The sequence below is a fragment of the Geotrypetes seraphini genome, chromosome 3 (assembly GCF_902459505.1).
Source record: "Geotrypetes seraphini chromosome 3, aGeoSer1.1, whole genome shotgun sequence".
Classification (NCBI taxonomy): Eukaryota; Metazoa; Chordata; class Amphibia; order Gymnophiona; family Dermophiidae; genus Geotrypetes; species Geotrypetes seraphini.
The window spans coordinates 339,913,438-339,932,952 of record NC_047086.1 but is presented as its reverse complement, the minus strand read 5'-3'; the positions used below and the strand labels follow the sequence as shown (position 1 = coordinate 339,932,952).

The following is a 19,515-nucleotide window of genomic DNA, read 5'->3' as shown; positions in this document are numbered from 1 at the left end:
TTCTAGGCGGTTTACAGTCAAGGATGCTGGACATTCAGCGAAATACAATTTGCAGATCTTCAGAGGGAATAAAGAGAGCAGAGACCTTAAGAAGGCAATAGTATAGAATACAATTTGCTGATCAAAATATAAAATGTACATTTTAAGCAACGTATGTTCTGTATTTGGTAAAGGTCTGACTGTGTTTTGTGTGTGAAGAAGTCATTTAAAGTTGTTTTATGTGTGGTAGTAATGGAAGGGGGGATATCAGGGGGAGGGTACAGAGAGGAGAGGGGTTCAGGGGCCCCCCTCCTTAATTTCTGCCCTGGGCCCCGGAACATCTAAAACCAGCCCTGGCACCATGCAGTTAGTTTCAGCTAAATGCTGCCCAAAATCCCACTCTGTTATCACAAGACAGAGAGCACCGTGCAATTCTAACTTACTGTGAGCTTTGTGATGCTGGAACAAGACAGAATAGTTGTTAAAAGTTGGTACCACAAACCAACTTCCGGAGAAAATATAGGGAGAGACTAAAAATGGGACAGAGATGGGGAAGTTGACAGGGTGTTTGCTGCTTTGTCTAGTGATGTCTTGGCTTTCAGACTGAACATTTTTTTTTAAAGACAAAGTATCTTTTACTTGAAAAATGTCAAAGATCTTTATCTTAGAATATCTACTTGTTCAGATATTGAATAAAGGGAGACCATATGTCCTGGAAGTTATGTTTCTTTTCCCTCTATTACATATAAGTGCAATCTTGTTTGAAGTGAAATTTTTGCTTTCTTTCCCTGCCATATATAGTGAGTCCTCACATACAGAGAAACTATAATTAGCAATTGCATAACAAAAACAAGTGTCTTTTAATAGCATAACAGTGTTGCTGTGATTAATTTTTCATAGCCAGGAGGTTGCCATATTCTGCCACATCTTCAAATCTGTCTTATTTGTACAACAGGACATCATAATTCAGTATAAAAAGAATTCAGGGGGCAATACCAGGTGTGTCTTCTTATTGGGTCGTGCAGGGAAGTAATGCTGATTTTTGAAAAATAACTGTTTATCCTGAGAGCTCACCAAATTCTTGGATCAGAACATAAGGAAGGGGAGGGAATTTGAAGAATTTCTAATACAAGGGCTTACAAGGAAATTGCATGCATCTCATTCCTAATCTTATCCCATTATCCTTTAAATTCCCAAATTAAGCGGGCAAATGGGTTCAGTATCCAGAACAATGAGCATGACTGCTTCTTTCCAGACTAAAGGGCAGTGACAGGTATCCATTAACTAGTATGAGCAGCTTATAGCCTTCAAGCCAGCTACAAAATTGTTGGACGAAGCCAGATCTGCAGAGCACAGAGAATAAATAACTTTTGATACTATCGAGAGACCTTATCTCAGTGCCTAAGGACAAGGCAGCATATTGGCATCTACTGCACAAATGAAATTAATCACTGCATGCAGTCCTCGCCAAATCTGTTCCTAATAAAGCCTCTGATCCAGGTGAATCAGTGTATTCAAGGACACTGCCAGCAAAGACCTCTGCAGATACACAAATACATTATACTCCTGCTTAAACCTCATTAGTGCATTTTGCATGATTATGCAAACATGGATACACATACCTTCTAGTATCGAAACACATTTTCCTCTAAAGCCCTGAAACACCTTCCCCGCTTCTTACCTTCCAAATAGCCAAAGACATTCTTTGTCTCCCAAGCATTTAGATACTACCAGCAAAGATCTCTACAGATACACTAGCGAATTCTACTCTTGCTTAAACCTCATTAGTGCAGTTTACATGGTTCTGATTTGGGTGAGAAGCCCATCATCCGCACACTTAAGTCCGTCTCTGTCCACAATTTCATTGCTGATGCCCTGAAAGAGCTTAAATTGGACTTTCAACCTTCTACGTCTCGGTGTTTAGTCATGGACCGTTCTAATATGACGCCCTTCTATTTTCCATCCCACCCACAGCTTCTTGGTCTGGTGACAGAATAGTGGGGTACCCCAGACAGCTCTTTCTGGCTCTCTAAAGCTATAGATAAGCTTTATCCATTGGCTCCTGATTTTCAGCAGCTTTTTTGAGTAGCCCAAGGTGGATTCTGCTGTGGCGCAGGTTGCCAGGCGGACAACCCTCTCTTGGAATGAGGGTGTAATGCTTAAACACTCCCTGGATCGCAGTGTGGACATTCTCTTTGGAAAGCTTTTCGAGGTGGCTTAAGAACATAAGAATAGCTGTACTGGGTCAGACCAATGGTCCATCAAGTCCAGTAGCCCATTCTCAGGGTGGCCAATCTAGGTCCCTAGTACCTGTCCAAAATCCAAGGAGTAGAATAGAATAAGTGGATAACAGGATGATTATAAATCTATTTCTCAACATCTTTACATTTCATACACGCTAAGAACTGCTGATTAAGATCTGAATGCTGTAAAAAAAATTTTTAGAGGGAGCTTTGAAATATCTTTAGTCTTGAAATCAAACAAAAATTCCCATTTCAACAGTATACTAAATATATGAGGTGAGCATATCATAAAAAGATGAAAAATCAGTTCATAGGACCTCTTATGATTTAGATATCATTTCAGATCCTCATCCTGTATCTTTATTGCTTAATCATTTGTGCTCACCCCTCCTCCCTACCTTGCTAATAAGTTATAAGTGACACCTAAACACTGGTTCCTTGTACCTTCTACCAATTCTAAAAAGGATTATTTATGGTGATTGTACCCCTAAAGATGGACATTATTTACAGAGGTTACACCCCTGTCAATAAAGGTGAACATGTATCAACACAGGGCAAACCACCCACAAATCGAAAGGCAACACTTATCTTATAAGGCTCCTGCCAAAAACAGCGCTGAAATAGGCTATAAACTCACAATGCCCTCTTTTTATACGCTCGTGTCTATCCATTCCCAATCTTCGGGGGATTTTAAGATGCGCTGCCTTCCATAGCTTATCCAATAGGAAAAAAGCTCAAAATTCAGTTTTGTTTTAAATTCAGTTTTGTTTTAAATCTTCAAAATGCCGCCACGGCCGGTCTATATCTAATTTTTAGTAGACAAAACCCAAGGAGTAGCAACATTCCATGCTACTGATCCAGGGCAAGCAGTGGCTTCCCTCATGTCTTTCTCAATAACAGATTATGGAAATTGTCCAAACTTTTCTTAAAACCAGCTATGCTATCCGCTCTTACCACAACCTCTGGTTCCAGAGCTTAACTATTGTCTGAGTGAAAAAATATTTCCTCCTATTGGTTTTAAAAGTATTTTCCATGTAACTTTGAGTGACCCCTAGTCTTTATAATTTTTGATGGCATGAAAAATCGATCCACTTGTACCCATTCTATTCCACTCAGGATTTTGTAGACTTCAATCATATCTCCCCTCAGCCGTCTCTTTTCCAAGCTGAAGAGCTCTAACCGTTTTAGTCTTTCCTCATAAGAGAGGAGTTCCATCCCGTTTATCATACTGGTTGCTCTTCTTTCAACCTTTTCTAGCACCACAATATCTTTCTTGAGATAAGGAGACCAGAATTGAACGCAATACTCCAGATGAGGTCGCACCAGATGAGGAGCGATACAGGGGCATTATAACATTCTTAGTCGTGTTAACCATCCCTTTTTATTTTTATTTTTTTAATTATTTATCAAATTTCAAATTTACATATAGAGTATCCACTTGTACAGAAAGCTGAAGAAAAGCAAACAATTAGCGCTCTACTATTCAAATACAAACTATCAAAAAGAATAAAACATGTAGCTTGACTTCAGCTCAAGTCCTCAAATTAGATCCAAGATTAAATATAGCAAGTTAAGACATTATAATATAAAACATTATAAAGAAAATAAGGTCCCTCGGCTGAGGGAGGATATCACTTAATATTCAAACTGCACTCAAAGTTTCCCTTCATCCATTCGAGCGCCCACCAGGAAGGCTGTCAGTTAGAAAGGTTCAAAGAAAGCATATTTTTTCATACGATATTGTATTAAACATTTACATGGGTGACAAATAAAAAAAGTCCTTCCAAGAGAGATAACCCCTGGCTTTAACATAAGAAATTTGTGTATCCCGTGCCAAATCTGGAAACTTTAATATTTTATAGCCAATAAATTCTTTCTGCTTGTTCTTGAAGAAGAGCCTAAGCAACCAATTTTTATCTGATGCAAGGGCTACTGTAATTAGTAATTTGCCGCCAATGCGGTTTCTCTATCAGAAAGTTCCAGCATTGCTGATACACTGAGCGGTTGATTATCTTCCTGCAATTATGGTTGCTGTTCATTACTTTTTAGTGGCAAATAATAGACATGAGTAAATGGTGGCAACATATCCTCTGAAACTCCCAGAATCTCTATCATGTAACGTTTTAACATATCCCTAGGAGTCACAGCTGCTATCCTAGGAAAGTTTAATCAGTTGCAAGTTATTATTACAAGAAAAGTTTTCTAGAGACTCAAGTTTTCTGCGTAGATTTAAATTATTTTTTACTAACGTTTCACTGAGTTGTTTAGAAACCTTTAATTCTTGTTGAATATTCACTACTAGTGTTTAAGCCCGTTACATTAACGGGTGCTAGAATATATGGCTGTCTGTCTTTCTTTATTTATGTCTCTCTCCCTGCTCCTGTTTCTTTCTTCCTTTCTTTCTGTCTCTCTCCCTCCTGCAATTTTTCTCTCTCTCTCCCTGGCACCCTTTGTCTGTCTGTCTTTCTTTCTGTCTCTCTCTGGTCCCCTGTCTGTCTTTCTTTCTGCCTGTCTCTCTCCCTAGCCTCCTTTGTCTGTCTGTATTTCTTTCTGTGTCTCCCCCCCCCACTTTCCTTTGCAGAAGCAGCAGTGATATTTCCCTTCCCCTCCAGATCCCTGTGAAGTAGTAGCAGCATTTCCCCCCACCCACCCCCCATTCCCTTCTCTCCCCCCCCCACTTTCCTTTGCAGAAGCAGCAGCGGTATTTCTCTTTCCCTCCAGGTCCTTGCTGAAGCAGTAGCAGCATTTTCCCCCACCCCCCATTCCCTTCTCCCCCCCCACTTTATTTTGCAGAAGCAGCTGTGATATTTCCCTTCCCCTCCAGATCTCTGAGAAGTAGTAGCAGCATTTTCCCCCACCCACCACCCATTCCCTTCTCTCCCCCACCACCACTTTCCTTTGCAGAAGCAGCAGCGGTTTTCCCTTCCCCTCCAGGTCCCTGCTGAGTAGTAGAAGCATTTTCCCCCCCCCCCCCATTCCCTTCTTACCGTGAGCTGCCCTGCTCCGTTCGGCCCCTCCCCCTTCCCTTCCCGCGTGCTGGCCTGCTGCGGCTGAAGGTTTTTTTTTTCGGCGACTCCTCCTGTTAAAATTGTAATCCTGTTAAAACTCCCCCCCCTCCCGCAACCGCTCCTGTTCAATCGCGTCAGAGGGAACGTGCTACCATGTGGAGAGCGGCCTGCGAGGTTCGTTACAGCGGCCGCAAACCTCAGCAGGCCGCTTTGAACATGAGCGGTAGCGGCTGTTGCGGGAGGATGGGGGGGGAGTCGTTGACGTGCAGGCCACTGTGAACAGGAGCGGCGGCAGGACCATGAGGCGGGAGTGAGTTGTTCGGCTTCCCCTATCTGGGGAAACTGCCGTGCTGAGGAGAGTCGGGAGTGAATTTTTCGACTTCCCCTATTTGGGGAAACCGCCGTGCCGAACTGAGCTGCGCTTCGGGAGTGAGTTGTTCGACTTCCCCTATCTGGGGAAACCGCCGTGACAAACTCAGCTGCGCGTGGGGCCGTAGTAAGCGCGGGGCATGCTGCACTCTTGGCGGCCTCGGACATACGGATCATGGAAGCACGCCGATAAGAATGTGCATGCGCCGCCTACGGTTTTATTATATAGATGGAATTCTTTGAATCATCTATTTCAACCCTCAGATTCTTAATGTCAGTTTCTTGGGTTTTAAGTTTACCTTCTAGCTGTACCAGCTGAAGTTTTATTGATTTTGCCAGATCAGCCACAAGGTCCCAAATAGAGTCCAGAGTTACCTCCCTTGGCTTTTCTATAATGTAAGAAACTTTATCAGCTTGAATAATCTCACCAGCTGAAAGTAATTCCTGGCTGTCCCTCTCCTGGATTCGGTTTGCCCCAGAAGTTGTTGAATCCTCAGTCTCTCCTGCGCTCTCCTGAAGATACAGGGAGTCTGTCTCCATGCTTCCCTCCGTGCTCTTTCTGGCCTCTGAGGGGAGGTGCAAACCGTCCATCGGTAGCTCCTCTACTCGCGGGGAGCTAGTAATCTGAGGAGGTGGGGGAGGGGCACTTGCATTGGAGCTTAATGTTGCCTCAAAGCCCAGGGAAATTGCCTCAGTCTTGCCCCTCCGAGGCGTCTCCAGCAGGGATACTGATGCTGCCGGGATATCCTGCATACTGCGCAGAAGCTCTTCAATATTGCCGAAAGCGGGTACGCCAGAGCGCCATGAGGCTCCAGCGGCACTTCGTCCTCTCCTCTTCGGCATAATGCAGGTAAGAAAAGACTTCCCCAAAGGGTTTGCAATATTTATTTAAGTGAGCTCACGCAGCGTGTAGCTCAGCTTAATGGACCGTCAGCCATCTTGGATCTCAGGTCAGATCAACCATCCCTTTTTAAATAATTCCGAGCATCCTGTTTGCTTTTTTTGGACTCTGCCACACATTGGACAGAAGGTTTCATTGTATGTTACCACTCTAACAAAAATTGGAAAGAATTATATGCATACAAAAGGAATTGAGAAATATTTGTCTGTCTATCTGTGGACAAAATAGCAGAATGGGATGAAGCCTTGCATATGGGAAAAGACACATCAAGTTAATAAATGAGCCAAATAGGACCAGGGAGGCCAGAAAATAAATGCCCCTCTCCCTTTAAAAAAAAAAAAAAAAGGCCACGTGCATTTTTGGAAGAAGAGTTCTAGCTTTTGTAGCATAGAAACTTACGTATATTGAGATAGGAGTTACGGAATTCCTTTTAGACTGCTTCTCCTTGTTTTCTACTTTCCCAATCCCCCAATACTGTACCCCTACAACTGCCCTACCTCACTGCAATCTGCCCCAACCCCAAAAACGTCCCCCGCATGAAACTGCTCAAACTCCTAAATTACCCCACCTGAAACTGCTCAAACCCTAAAAACTACACCTGTAACTGCCTCACTACCCTGCAAAAAATGCCCCAACCCAAAAGACTATCCACCTGCAACTGCCCCATTATACCACATACTTTCACTCCAAAAACTACCCTTCTCAGCTGTGCTATCAAACTGCCCCAGATCCAAATGTTACCCTGAAACTGCTGTACCAACTACAAAACTCTCAGCAAGAGCTAAACCCCTGAAGCTGCCCCTTCACACTGCAAATTGTGCTACCCCAGAAGCTATGCTCCTGCAGCTCCAAAACCTGCCTCTCTGCAATTGCCCCACCATTTGACAAACTGACCCAACTCCAACCACTATGCCTGTACAATTGAATCTCAATCTACCCCCACAACTGCCCCATCACCCTAAAAAAACACTGCATCCCCCCCCAAACTACCCCTCAAATCAGCTCCACCATCCTGCATACTGCCTCAATAAATAGTCCCTGCCAACTGACCATTAGCAATACAAACTTCCCCAAGTCCAAAAAGTACTACCTGGTGCCCCAAACCCCCAAACTACTCGTTCACAGCTCTCCACCATCCCACAAAGTGTCCCAAGTTCAATAAATACCATTTGCAATTCTTCAGTATACTGTAAACTGTCCCACCCTCAAAAACTAACCCCCTGCAGCTGCCCCACAACTCCTAATTTCTGTAGCCCCCAAAACTACCCCCTTGCAAACTGCTCTCATTCCACAAAACTACCCACCAACTACCTCACGACCCTACAGATTATTCTGATACCAAAAAATAATCTCCCCTTCACAAATGCCCCAACACCCTGCAAAGGTCAGTCCAGTAAATATCATCTGTTTTTTATTTTTTCAAAGAAGTTGAGTGCTTGCCGCTTGATTTCTGCCAAATTGTGTTCCTAGGTGTTTTTTTGGAACTTCAAGGACATATTGACTTACTCAATGAAATGCTCTGCTTATTCTGTATTCCTTAATTTGTCTGTGCTGCATCTGAATTTGCATGTTTAAAACTTACCTTAAAGCATCCCTTCTTGTAAAAATGATACTTCTAGGCTGTAAGGAAGATTAAATCTTCGAATATTAAGGGATATAGATAGGATCAAGGGCTGTTTGCTCATGTCGGTGTTTGGTTGTTGTTTTGTTTTATTTATATATATTTTTTTCCAAGTTGCGTTGCCAGGGTCCATGAGACCTGGGGCCTCTTCTATCAAACTGCGCTAGCACTTTTTAGCGCAGAGAGCCGCGCTGAATGGCCCACACTGCTCCCGACACTCATAGGAACTCTATGAGCATTGGGAGCAGCACGGGCCATTCAGCACGGCTCACCATGCTACAAACTGCTAGCGCAGTTTGATAGAAGAGGCCCTAGGTCTTCAACAAGTTAATAGAAGAAGCCTGATGAGTATATTATGAGGAAGAATCAGGAATAAGACCTGCATGAAAATGTAGGCAATGAGGAAGAATCAGGAATAAGACTTGAAATCGGTTTGTCTGTCAATCTGTATAATCTTTCTTCCATTCTCTTTTCTGACTTTCTAATGTTAATGTAGCAAATACATTTCCACCTATACCAAATGATTTGGAGATTCATTCAGTCAGATTTTATTTTCTTTTGTAGTGATTTCTCATACTTTCTTTCAAAATTATTTAATCGATTTCTAAGTTAAGGTTTTACTGTTTTTATTTTCACATTGTATGTACATACTGATGATTTTATATTGTGTTTTCTTCCCTGATTGTCCAGCACTTCTTATAAACTGCCTTGAACTATTATGGCATTGACGATTTATAAGAATGAAATTATTATTATTATTATTATTTAGCTACACCAGCCCTTATGAAATTAGTTTGGCTTTTTGAATCTAATAAGTATCTTACAAAATTCCATTTTCAGATAATGGCACACACTGCGTTGTAACTAATGGTGCTATATTTTTTTCTTTTCTTTTCACACATTCAGATTGGATAAGTATTTTCAGCTTAAAGATGGTTTAATTTTTTTTTTAATTAACTGGAATTTTATGTTTATTAACTGTAAACTATTGGGTCAATATCCCAAAACACTTCTCTGGCTAACAGCACCTGTTACCTAGATTAGGTGCCATTGACCAGGATAGTACCTCTGAATATGCTTGCAGATTGTCAGAGAACCATCCAGATAGTGCTGGGGTAGAGCCAGGGAGGTCCTGGAACTTACCTGGTAGTGGCCATATTAAGTCTATCTGGATAATGAACTTAATATTGCTGCTATCTAGATATGTTCCAGCACTGACTGCATCATCCAGATATTTACCACCAGCCGCTATCCAGATAGTGGCACTGAAAGACTTAAATCAATAATGTGATGAATTTATCATCTCGATGGATCATCTCTGCAGCACTAAAAGAAGTAACAAGTTTGTATGTAGTAGAGCCAAAGGACATTCCCTATAATAGGTCACAAGTGGGAAATCGTCTGCAGTTTCTCCTTACAGTTCAGCTGTTGAATGCCCAGTGCCTACAGGGGGACTAAATACCTCAGTTGAAAATGATATCTAGTCACCCAGCTTCCCTTATTAACAAAACATCAAGGTGCCCCAGCAAAATGAAACCTTGGGTTATGTTGACACAGCTTTGCTCTTCATTTGTAATTTGTGAGCCTTAAGTAATTTAATAAAGATGATTTTTTTTAAACAGGCATCTTGGATCTCAGCTCTGTGAACTGGAAAAACTGATAGATAAAATGATGATTGCAGAGTTTTCCTCATATGTACGCAGTGACTTAAATAGACCACTTGAAGACGGCTGCCAGATTTTAGAAGAGGTATGAGTTAATCCACTCCCTAGAGGGCCAGGGTACCAAAGGCATGTGAAATATTTGCAAAGGGCACCGACAGTTAAAAATTAAAAACAAAATGTTCCGTCATTCCTGTATCAATGTGGTAAATGTTAACATAATGGCATAAGCACAAGTCCATAACACGCTAACAATCTTACTAGTCATTAGTGTTGAAGCTAGATTTAAATCTCTTTTAATCCTTAAAATTTAGCTTCTATCAGATGCTGCTGCTGCTAATCAACTGCTTGAGTGCTGATCCAAAGTACAAGTAGTAGTACTGGGGGAAACATGTCTTTGACTTCTGCCCCGACTCCCAAACCATTCTGCAGAAAAAAAAAGAAATACTTCTTCCAGATTCCATGTTCTACTCTCTCAGGAGCCAGTGCTCAAAGTTCGCCATAGAGTCCTCGCTCTACTGCAAACTTAGCACAAAAATATAGCTTGAATAGGCATCCACGTCATTGAGTAACATCATTAAGTAATTTAAAGAAAGATAAAGTGATCTAGCAACTCTTAAAAGAAAGTAGTATTTAACATTATCCCAAGACAAGTAGGCAGCATATTCTCACGTATGGGTGTCGTCCCGACGGAGCCCCGGTATGGACCACTTTAAAAGTGCATCGCCACTTTAAGATCTTAGAAAGTTCACAATAGACCGAACCGCGCATGCGAGAGTGCCTTCCTGCTCAACGTAGGGCACGCGGTCCCTCAGTTTTCTAGTTGAGGGGCATAGAGAGGGTGGATAGGGACAGATTCTTCAGGCTGAAGGGGTCAACAGGCACGAGGGGGCATTCGGAGAAACTGAAGGGAGATAGGTTCAGAACAAATGCAAGGAAGTTTTTCTTCACCCAAAGGGTCGTGGACACTTGGAATGCGCTACCGGAGGAAGTGATCAGGCAGAGTACGGTACAGGGATTCAAACAGGGATTGGACGGATTCCTGAGGGATAGGGGGATCGTGGGATACTGAGAGAGGTGCTAGGATGTAACACAGGTATAGAAAGCAAACCAAGTAATAAGTATAGAAATCCGACCAGGTCGTGCATGTGCAAGACCGGAGGGTTAGGACTTCGATGGGAAGATAAAACTCAATGGGAAACCAAGGTGGCAAGGGGGCCCCTTCTGGTGTCTCAGACAGGCCGTGACCTGTTGGGCCGCCGCGGGAGCGGACTGCTGGGCAGGATGGACCTGAGGTCTGACCCAGCGGAGGCACTGCTTATGTTCTTATGTTTCCGTGGAGCTAGTAAGATGCGCTTCAGCTTCTGTTGAAGTAATTTTTTCTTCACTTGGCAGTGTACAAATTATCTTTAAAATAAAGATTTAGGCATTCACTGCTGCTAGACTGGCAATAGCCTCCTTGTGGAATCAACCGCACCCTCCCACATGGGACATGGTGGAACAACGCTTGCTTAATTGGCAGCTTCTTTACCATTTAACGGCCCTACGGCATGGCAAACTCCATGGCTATGCTCACATTTGGCGTAGATTTCGGGCTTCTGTGGGGGTTTGTGGCAGGGGTGGAGGGGGATTCTGAGTTGAGCTTGGGGCTGGACTGGAAAGACTGGGATTAGGGGGACCCTATAATCATCTTTCTCTTCCACTTTTTGCTTGCGTATAAAATCGGATGATTCTCAACCTTTTGGGTGCTGTAGGTATGGTGTTTTGTCCCTGGGGGGAGGGGGAGGGGGGTATTGGCTGCGTTCTGGTGGGTGGTTTTTGTTGTTTTTGTTGGACTGTGGGGATTGCACATGTCTCTGCTCTTGGCTACACTTCGGGTGTTTTCTGGAGTGTGGTGTATTGCTTGTTGTTTTCTTGTTGTTGCATCTCCTATGTATATGTAATGTTTGCTGTGTTTATTTTAATAAAAGCTTTTATTTAAAAAAAAAAAAAAATAAAGATTTAGGCCCATTTAAGCCATAACATAACCAGCTAGGTTGGTGTTGATAGTAAGTCAAAGAGAGCTAGCTTGTAACAAGATTGTCCTACCTTGGTCTCTGAAGAATGACTCTCCTAATGTCCAGATCCACTAAATGTAAATATCTGAAATTTATTATTTTTTTTATTTATTTACTTAAATTTATAAGCTGCCTACCTATCGCGGTGCACAAAAATGTTTTACATAAATAATAAATTACCGTATTTTTCGCTTTTTCTCCCCCAAAAGTGAGTGGAAATAAGGATGCATCTTATGGAGCGAATACTAACTTACCCCTCCCCTACCTTAATTCCTCCAGCAGTCCAGCCTGCCTGTCTGTCACTTGGCCACTAGGCCTGCCTGCCTGTCACTTGGCCACTAGGCCTGCCTGCCTGTCACTTGGCCACTAGGCCTGCCTGCCTGTCACTAGACCACTAGGCCTGCCTGCCCTGTCCTGGCCTACCTCTAGACCACCAGAGGGAGGACAGGTTATAGAGCCTGGCAGGGAGAATTTGGTTCAGAATGTTTTTTTTCTTGTTTTCCTCCTCTAAATCTAGGGTGCTTCTTATGGTCAGGTGCGTCTTATGGAGTGAAAAATATGGTTGACAATACTAAAAAACAGCATCTTTCCACCCTGTCTGCCACTAGCATCCAAAAAGTCTTTCCTCTTAAATTAAGAAAGCCTGTCTAAACAAGTACATTTTCAATTTTTTTCTTAAATTGCTGAAAGGTTAAGCAGCCCTGCAATGTACGTGGGAGAGCATTCCACAGCTTTGGACCTGCAATTGAAAAAGCGTCATTGATGGTAATAGCATGTTTTAAATTAGGCACTACTATTTTCTTCTCATTATTTATCCGCAATTTCTCTTGGAAGCGTACATCTTTACCATTTGTTAAAGTAGGATTGCATTTCATAGTATAAGCTCACTCAGAGGGTGGTGGACACCTGGAACGCGCTTCCCGGAGAGGTGATAAGACAGAGTACAATTCTGGGGTTCAAAAAGGGACTGGATGACTTCCTGGAAGCGAAGGGGATTACAGGGTACAGATAGAGTTACCTTACAGGACATTGAGCGAATGGGGTATGGATATTTTAGGTTAGGTAGGGAACACTTCCAGGTCATGGACCTGGGGGGCCGCCGCGGGAGTGGACTGCCGGGCACGATGGACCCCTGGTCTGACCCAGCAGAGGCAATGCTTATGTTCTTATGTTCTTAAATAACAGGCACAATACTTTATACTGAATTCTAAATATGACAGGTAGCAAATGCAAATTTTTTAAAATAGAGCTAATGTTGGAATCTATGCGTATCATCAACCATCTTTGCCACAGCATTCTGAACTAGATTACATTAGTGACTTCTATTCCACTTAAACTATGCCGTTCTAGGCAGATCACAGAGAAAGATAACTGGACATTTCCAGGAAAAGTTACAAAAAGGGTCCTAATTGCATGGATGAGACTTTGCTTGGAAAATTTCAAGATAGGGGAATGGGGTGAATTAGTTTTCCTTGATAAATTTTCTGAATAGCAGGGTTTTAATTTCCCTTCGGAATGTTTTGTAGTCTGTCGTAGTTGTCAGTTTGTTTGAGAGGTGGTGGTCTAGTTTCGCTGCTTGCGTTGCTAGGAGGTTGTCGTACATCTTCTTGCGCTGTGTGCCTTTGATTACAGGGGTGAGTAAATGGGGTCAGAGTTTTCCTGGGTCTGAAGAACCTGAATTTTATTCCAATAAACCAATATATATTGCATTACAAAAGTCTAATCTAAACAAGACAAGGCTTTGAACAACTTAGTCTGATGCTGTAAGCATTGGCTTCAATTTACTAACTAATATTAAATAATAAAAACAGGACTGAATCACATGATTTGATTTTTAAATTCATTTATTTTTATTTTAAAATTTACTACCTGCAGCATACTGCAAGTCTACACAGGGTACAATAAAACATACACAATAAAATGGCAAAGGGCTCCTTTTACTAAGCTGCGATAGCGTTTTTAACGCACGCAGGATTTTAGCGCACGCTAAACCCATGCTACACGGCTAGAACTAACACCAGCTCAATGCTGACATTAAGGTCTAGTGTGCGCGGCAATTCAGCGCGTGTTAAGCATGCACTAAAACCGCTATCGCAGCTTAGTAAAAGGAGCCCAAAGTCTTATCGAGTAAACATCCTAAGTTTCATTTTTTTTAAATTCAATTATACATATATTACAAGTACAACTAAGAAATACAGAATCATATTTAACATTGAAACAAATCCTAGGGGGAAAAAAAACAATGATAACTCATAGACCCCCAATTATCTATTGTTGGGGGGGGGGGGGGCATCTAGAAATTAAAGAGAGAATAAGATGAAGTAAAATATGAATTAAACAAAAAGCTTTATTTATTTATTTCGATTTATATCCTGTTCTCCCAGTAGCTCAGAATGGCCTACAAGCAAACATTCACAATGGTGTTTATTTGGACAGTACAAAGATTATACAGTAGTTCAAGTACGGGGATTATACAGCAATTTAGTTACAGGTTAAGAGAGGACTATACAGTAATTTAAGTAGAGGTTCAGGATGGAAGGGAGAAGGACAGGGGAGTTTAAGGGGTAGATCGCAGTTGCCATTTTAGTTGAAGAGGAGGGTCTTTACCGCTTTCCGGAAGGTCATCAATGAGTTCTGTGATCTGAGTTGCGGGGGGAGTTGGTTCCAGAGTTGGGGGATGAAGTGGCTGTAGGAGCATTTGCAAGTGGTTTCTGACAGGAGAGACCTGAGGGGATGCATAGGTGTTTCTCCATTTCCGAGCAAAGGGGACGGGTGGGAGTGTACAGGGTTAGCTTGGATTCTATGTAGGCTGGAGTGGTGGCGTAAATTCTTTTATGTGCTATTACTAGGGCTTTGAATGCGCAGCGTTGGTTAATCGGAAGCCAGTGCTCTTCACGGAGGGCTGGGGAGATGGGATCGTGGTAGTTGAGGCTGTGTAGGAGGCGGATTGCTGCATTTTGTACCCGCTGGAGGCGCTTGAGATCTTTTTTGGCTACTCCATTAAATAGGGAGTTGCAGTAATCCATCCTGGAGAGGACATAGGTGTAAAGGAGTTGGGCCAGGTCAGGTGTGGAAATGTAGGGTTTGATCCTTCTCAGTTGGCGGAGGTAATAGAAGGAGGCGGAGACTACTTGCGAAATGTGGGCGGACAGGGACAGGTGGCTTTCTAATGTTACTCATAGGCTGCGTACCTGATCTGCTGCTGTTAGTAAGGTGGAGTCCCATGATAGCCGCTGATCCCTTGGTACTTTATTCTATGTTTCTAACCGCTGCCACTGGATAAATTCTTAATGTCCAAAAACGAAAAAGAACATATTTTAAACCTAAATATTTAATGAGACACAAGAGTAAGCTAGCAAAAATGAGGCACCCAATTTCTTAGTGTCTTCCCTTATTACAAGGAACTCTTTGCGTCTTAATTGAATAGATTTTGTTACGTCCGGGTACATCCATACACACTGACCGCAAAAAGGAGAACCACCTTTTTTAAAGTACAATCTCATTACTGAGGATAGATCTTGATCGAAAACAAAATTAACTAATAGAGTAGCGTTCTCCTTAATATTGGTCAATAAATCGTCAAGGATCTCTGTAAGGTTATAATAATAATAATAATAACAACTTTATTTTGGTATACCGCAATACCACAAGCAGTTTAGAGCGGTTTACAGAGAAAGAGACTGTATATAGACCGCGATGTTACAAAAAAACACTTAAATCCCTTTTAGGAGAAATAATTTGACTCGTAGGCAAGTCACCTGTTTCCAAATTTTTAGACAGTAGATAATATACTTTATTTAAAGGTGGAATTTAGTTCTAAGGAGAAATTAAAATTTTCTACCAAAAATTTTTTGAAGACATTGTTTGAATTTTTGGACACCTTAGAGCTCTAAGGTTGAGACGTCTATTATAGTTCTCAATTTGCTCAATCTTCCGTGAGATAGTCTGATCTTTAATGATGGTAGAAACAGAGTCCTTTAATAAAGTCGTTTTCTTTTCTATCATTTCCTCACAGTCTTGCTTAACCTTCTCAATAGTTAAGGAGAAAGTATCTACTTTTGCTACGAGTACCTCCATGTCCTGTGCCGTTTTTTCCACCATCTCATCCATCTTCTGTATGGCAGCAAGAAGAGTTTCCAATGTAGTTGCAGACCCTGGTTCAAAAATGACTGAAACTATTGAAAAGCTTTATCGTTACACTCAAATTCAATAATTTTTCCAACATCAAGTCAGTATTCACAGAGTCGGATGTGGATGTTACATCCAAAGACACTAAGCAATAACTAGCACCTCCATCAATTCCAGATCAAATCTCATCAGTTGTTGACACAAGTAACATTTCAACCCTTCTAAAACCACACTAACGTGGTCTAAGATCCCCAGTTTGTTCAACAAAATCATCCATCTGTTGCAACACAATCTTTTTAATCACTTTTCCCCAAAAAGTTAATGTTGAAATAGGTCTAAAGCTGTCCAAATTTTCACAATTCTTCCTTCCAACTTTGAGAATTGGGACAATAGTAGTAACCTTCAAACTATCAGGTACATACCCTTCTCCTAATGAGGTATTAACAATACTAGATAACTGATCTTTCACAGATTCAATAAGTTTCTGTATAATCATAGAACAACAATGGTTATCGATTGCTTTAATGGATTAGAACATAAGAATAGCCTTACTGGGTCAGACTAATGGTTCAGCTAGCCCAATAGCCCGTCTTCATGATGGCCAATCCAGTTCACTAGTACCTGGCAAAATTCCAAATAGTAGCAACATACCATGCTACTGATCCAGGGCAAGCAGTGGCTCCCCCCATGTCTGTCTCAATTATAGATTGGATGTTTCCTCCAGGAAATTGTCCAAACCTTTCTTAAAACCAGCTACATTAACCACTCTTACCACAACCTCTGGCAATGCATTTCTGTAACTTTGAGTGTCCCCTAGACTTTGTAATTTTTGATGGAGTAAAAAAATCAATCCATTGGTACCCATTCTACACCACTCAGGATTTTGTAGACTTCAATCATATCTACCCTCAGCTGTCTCTTTTCCAAGCTGAAGAGCCCTAACCTTTTTAGTCTTTATTGACCAACACGCAATTGTAAAACTTTCATACTCAATAATCTAACACGCAATCCTAAAACTTTCATATCATCTTCTGTTAAAATAGGAACTGAAATAAAAACTGTATATTCCTTCACTTTGCCTTCCATTCATACATATTACAGTGGATAACTGACCATAACACCCTTTGTCTGCTAAAACCATATCTCCCTAAAGCAATATCTCTCTAAAGCCATAATATCCTACTCACAAAAAAATATAATCTCCCTTTACTAAGCTGCAGTAGAGGTTCTACTGTAGCCCGAAGAGCTAAATGCTCCAACGCTACTATGATGCTCATAAAATTCCTATGAGCATCAGAACATTTAGTGCCCCAGCTTAGTAAAAGAAGGCCATAGTTAACAGAAAACCTATCAGCTCATTCAAAAAGAAAAAAATGTTACAGCAGTCTATTTGATAGATTTGAGTTTATAACCTCATAATGCACTCTTTTTGATCTAGGATAGACAGTATACTTATCATCTTGGTTTGCATATTTATTGTACAAAAACATTAGCAATTTTACTTTGACAGTCACTTAGGAGCTTAATTCCATATTTCTCACTGTGTAGACTTTGTGCAATTTCAGAAACAAGAACACATTTTTCTATCATAGGAGCTAATTCTTTTTTTTTTGTCTTTAATAGGAAAGGTTAGTATCTCTCGTCTTTGGCCTATTAAAACAAAGAAAGCTCAATTTTTTTGAAATCTATGGTGAAGAGATGATGGCTACAGCAAAAAACATCATTAAACAGGTAATTGAAATGGTGTTTATGTGGTCACTCATTATTCTGTTTGAGACCAAAATGATATAATTTGAATATGTTTATTAATGTACTGAGTGATGATAGAGTTTGGAGAACTCCAGCACAAGGGGAGCGTTAGAAGGTAGTGATGAAACGGGTAACGTAATAGTTACTTGTTTCAGAGTTCTCCTACTTTTTTGGAGAGTGTATCCCTTCAAACTTGGGATTCTGTGTCTAGGCCTCCTTATTTTTATTATTTTATTATTTATATACCACTTATATCCTAAAAGGCTTAAATTCAGGTACTTTATCATATTTTCCTATCTGGGCTCAAACTCTTATGTAGTGTACCTAGGGCAATGAGGGGATTAAGTGACTTGCACAGGGTCGCAAGGAGCAGCAAGGGATTTGAATCCTCAGCCTCGGGGTACTGAGGCTGTAGCTCTAACCCAGGGGTGTCAAAGTCCCTCCTCGAGGGCCGTAATCCAGTCGGGTTTTCAGGATTTCCCCAATGAATATGCATTGAAAGCAGTGCATGCACATAGATCTCATGCATATTCATTGGGGAAATCCTGAAAACCCGACTGGATTCCGGCCCTCGAGGACCGACTTTGACACCTGTGCTCTAACCCCTGCGCCACACACTCCCTTATGATTCTGTTCCTCAGATTTCGTTTCTTGTCTTGGAACAATCTGCTAATTTCCATTATCACTCTGTGGTGTGTCATTTTTCTCACTCAATTTCTTGCCCTCTTTCCTAGTTGTCCCTTTTGTCTTCCCACTCTTTAGAATGTCTTCTGTTGCAAAGACATAGGAGTCTGTACTGAAGCTGTTGTCCTCCTCTAGTCGCAAAATTTGGCAGAAAGATATCGTTCATACCTTTCAACTCTTTCGCTTCACTAGTGGAGAATAGCTCCCTCTTCAGTTGTTCCTGCTGCATGCAAATTGAGAAGAAGTGTTCTGATATGCTCTGCTTCATTTTATTATTTTCAGGTATTTTTCTGTTATTTCTCCTTTTCTGGGTGGCTTTGGTGCCCGGAGGTTTCCTTATTGGGTCTACTCTGCCAGGGAAAGGACACGGACCTGTGAGGGTGGGCTACTGCTTGCAGGCCAATCTCTTGGAGTACTTGTGGAGTCAGCCTGCTTTGTTAGCCATTGAAAGCTCGAGATTCGTTTCCCTGGGAGCTTGCTCGTCTGCTGATTTATCAGAGGCTTGAATATAGGCTGTGGTGCCCCTGTGTAACAATATTTGGGCATCAGGGAGCTGGCTGCATATAATCCCCCCTCCCCCAATTCATCGCTTGGATTTCCAGGGGTTGGAGTCTTCAGTCCTCTTGACCGACAGCCAGAAGATTTTCAGTGATGGATTTGTTTTCCTGCAGTTTTCTAAGGAAGAAATTCTTAACCTGCAGGCATGCTGCTGCAAGCTGATAAGGCACCACAGTGAGTACTCCCATTATTCCCTAAGTGGAAAATCAGGGTTTTCAGAAAAAGGTAGAATTAAGGATTTCTGGTTTAGGATTTGGTTCCCCCACCTCTAAAACTACTTTGTCTGAGTTTTTTGAGTTTCAGGGAAGCACCCATGGGCTGTTAATGGCACAATTTTATTGGCAGCAGCCATCTTGGATTTTAAACCATCTTTTTTTTCAAAAGCTTCCATCTGCCTCAAAACTGTATTTTAACCAGGGGTCACCTGTAATGGATTATTCAAGCTAATCTGCCCCTGTATCATGAACTTCTTGCGCAGTTTTGTCGGCAGAAGAGTGGCCGTGTTTCATGTGCTGCAGTGCGCCGGAGGAAGGGGCAGGAACTTCGGGTTCAGCCAC

The 19,515-nt window shown here is 41.7% G+C and overlaps 1 protein-coding gene across 5 annotated transcripts in view; it reads left to right on the top strand.

Moving 5' to 3' along the window:
* VPS54 (VPS54 subunit of GARP complex) overlaps positions 1-19,515 on the top strand; it is a 285,872-nt gene that overhangs the window by 101,238 nt on the left and 165,119 nt on the right. For all 5 annotated transcript variants that reach the window (XM_033938671.1, XM_033938667.1, XM_033938668.1 and 2 more), the window contains exons 9-10: positions 9,744-9,870; positions 17,591-17,698. In XM_033938671.1, coding sequence (XP_033794562.1) covers positions 9,744-9,870; positions 17,591-17,698 — 235 coding nt within the window. The remainder of the gene's footprint in view (positions 1-9,743; positions 9,871-17,590; positions 17,699-19,515) is intronic.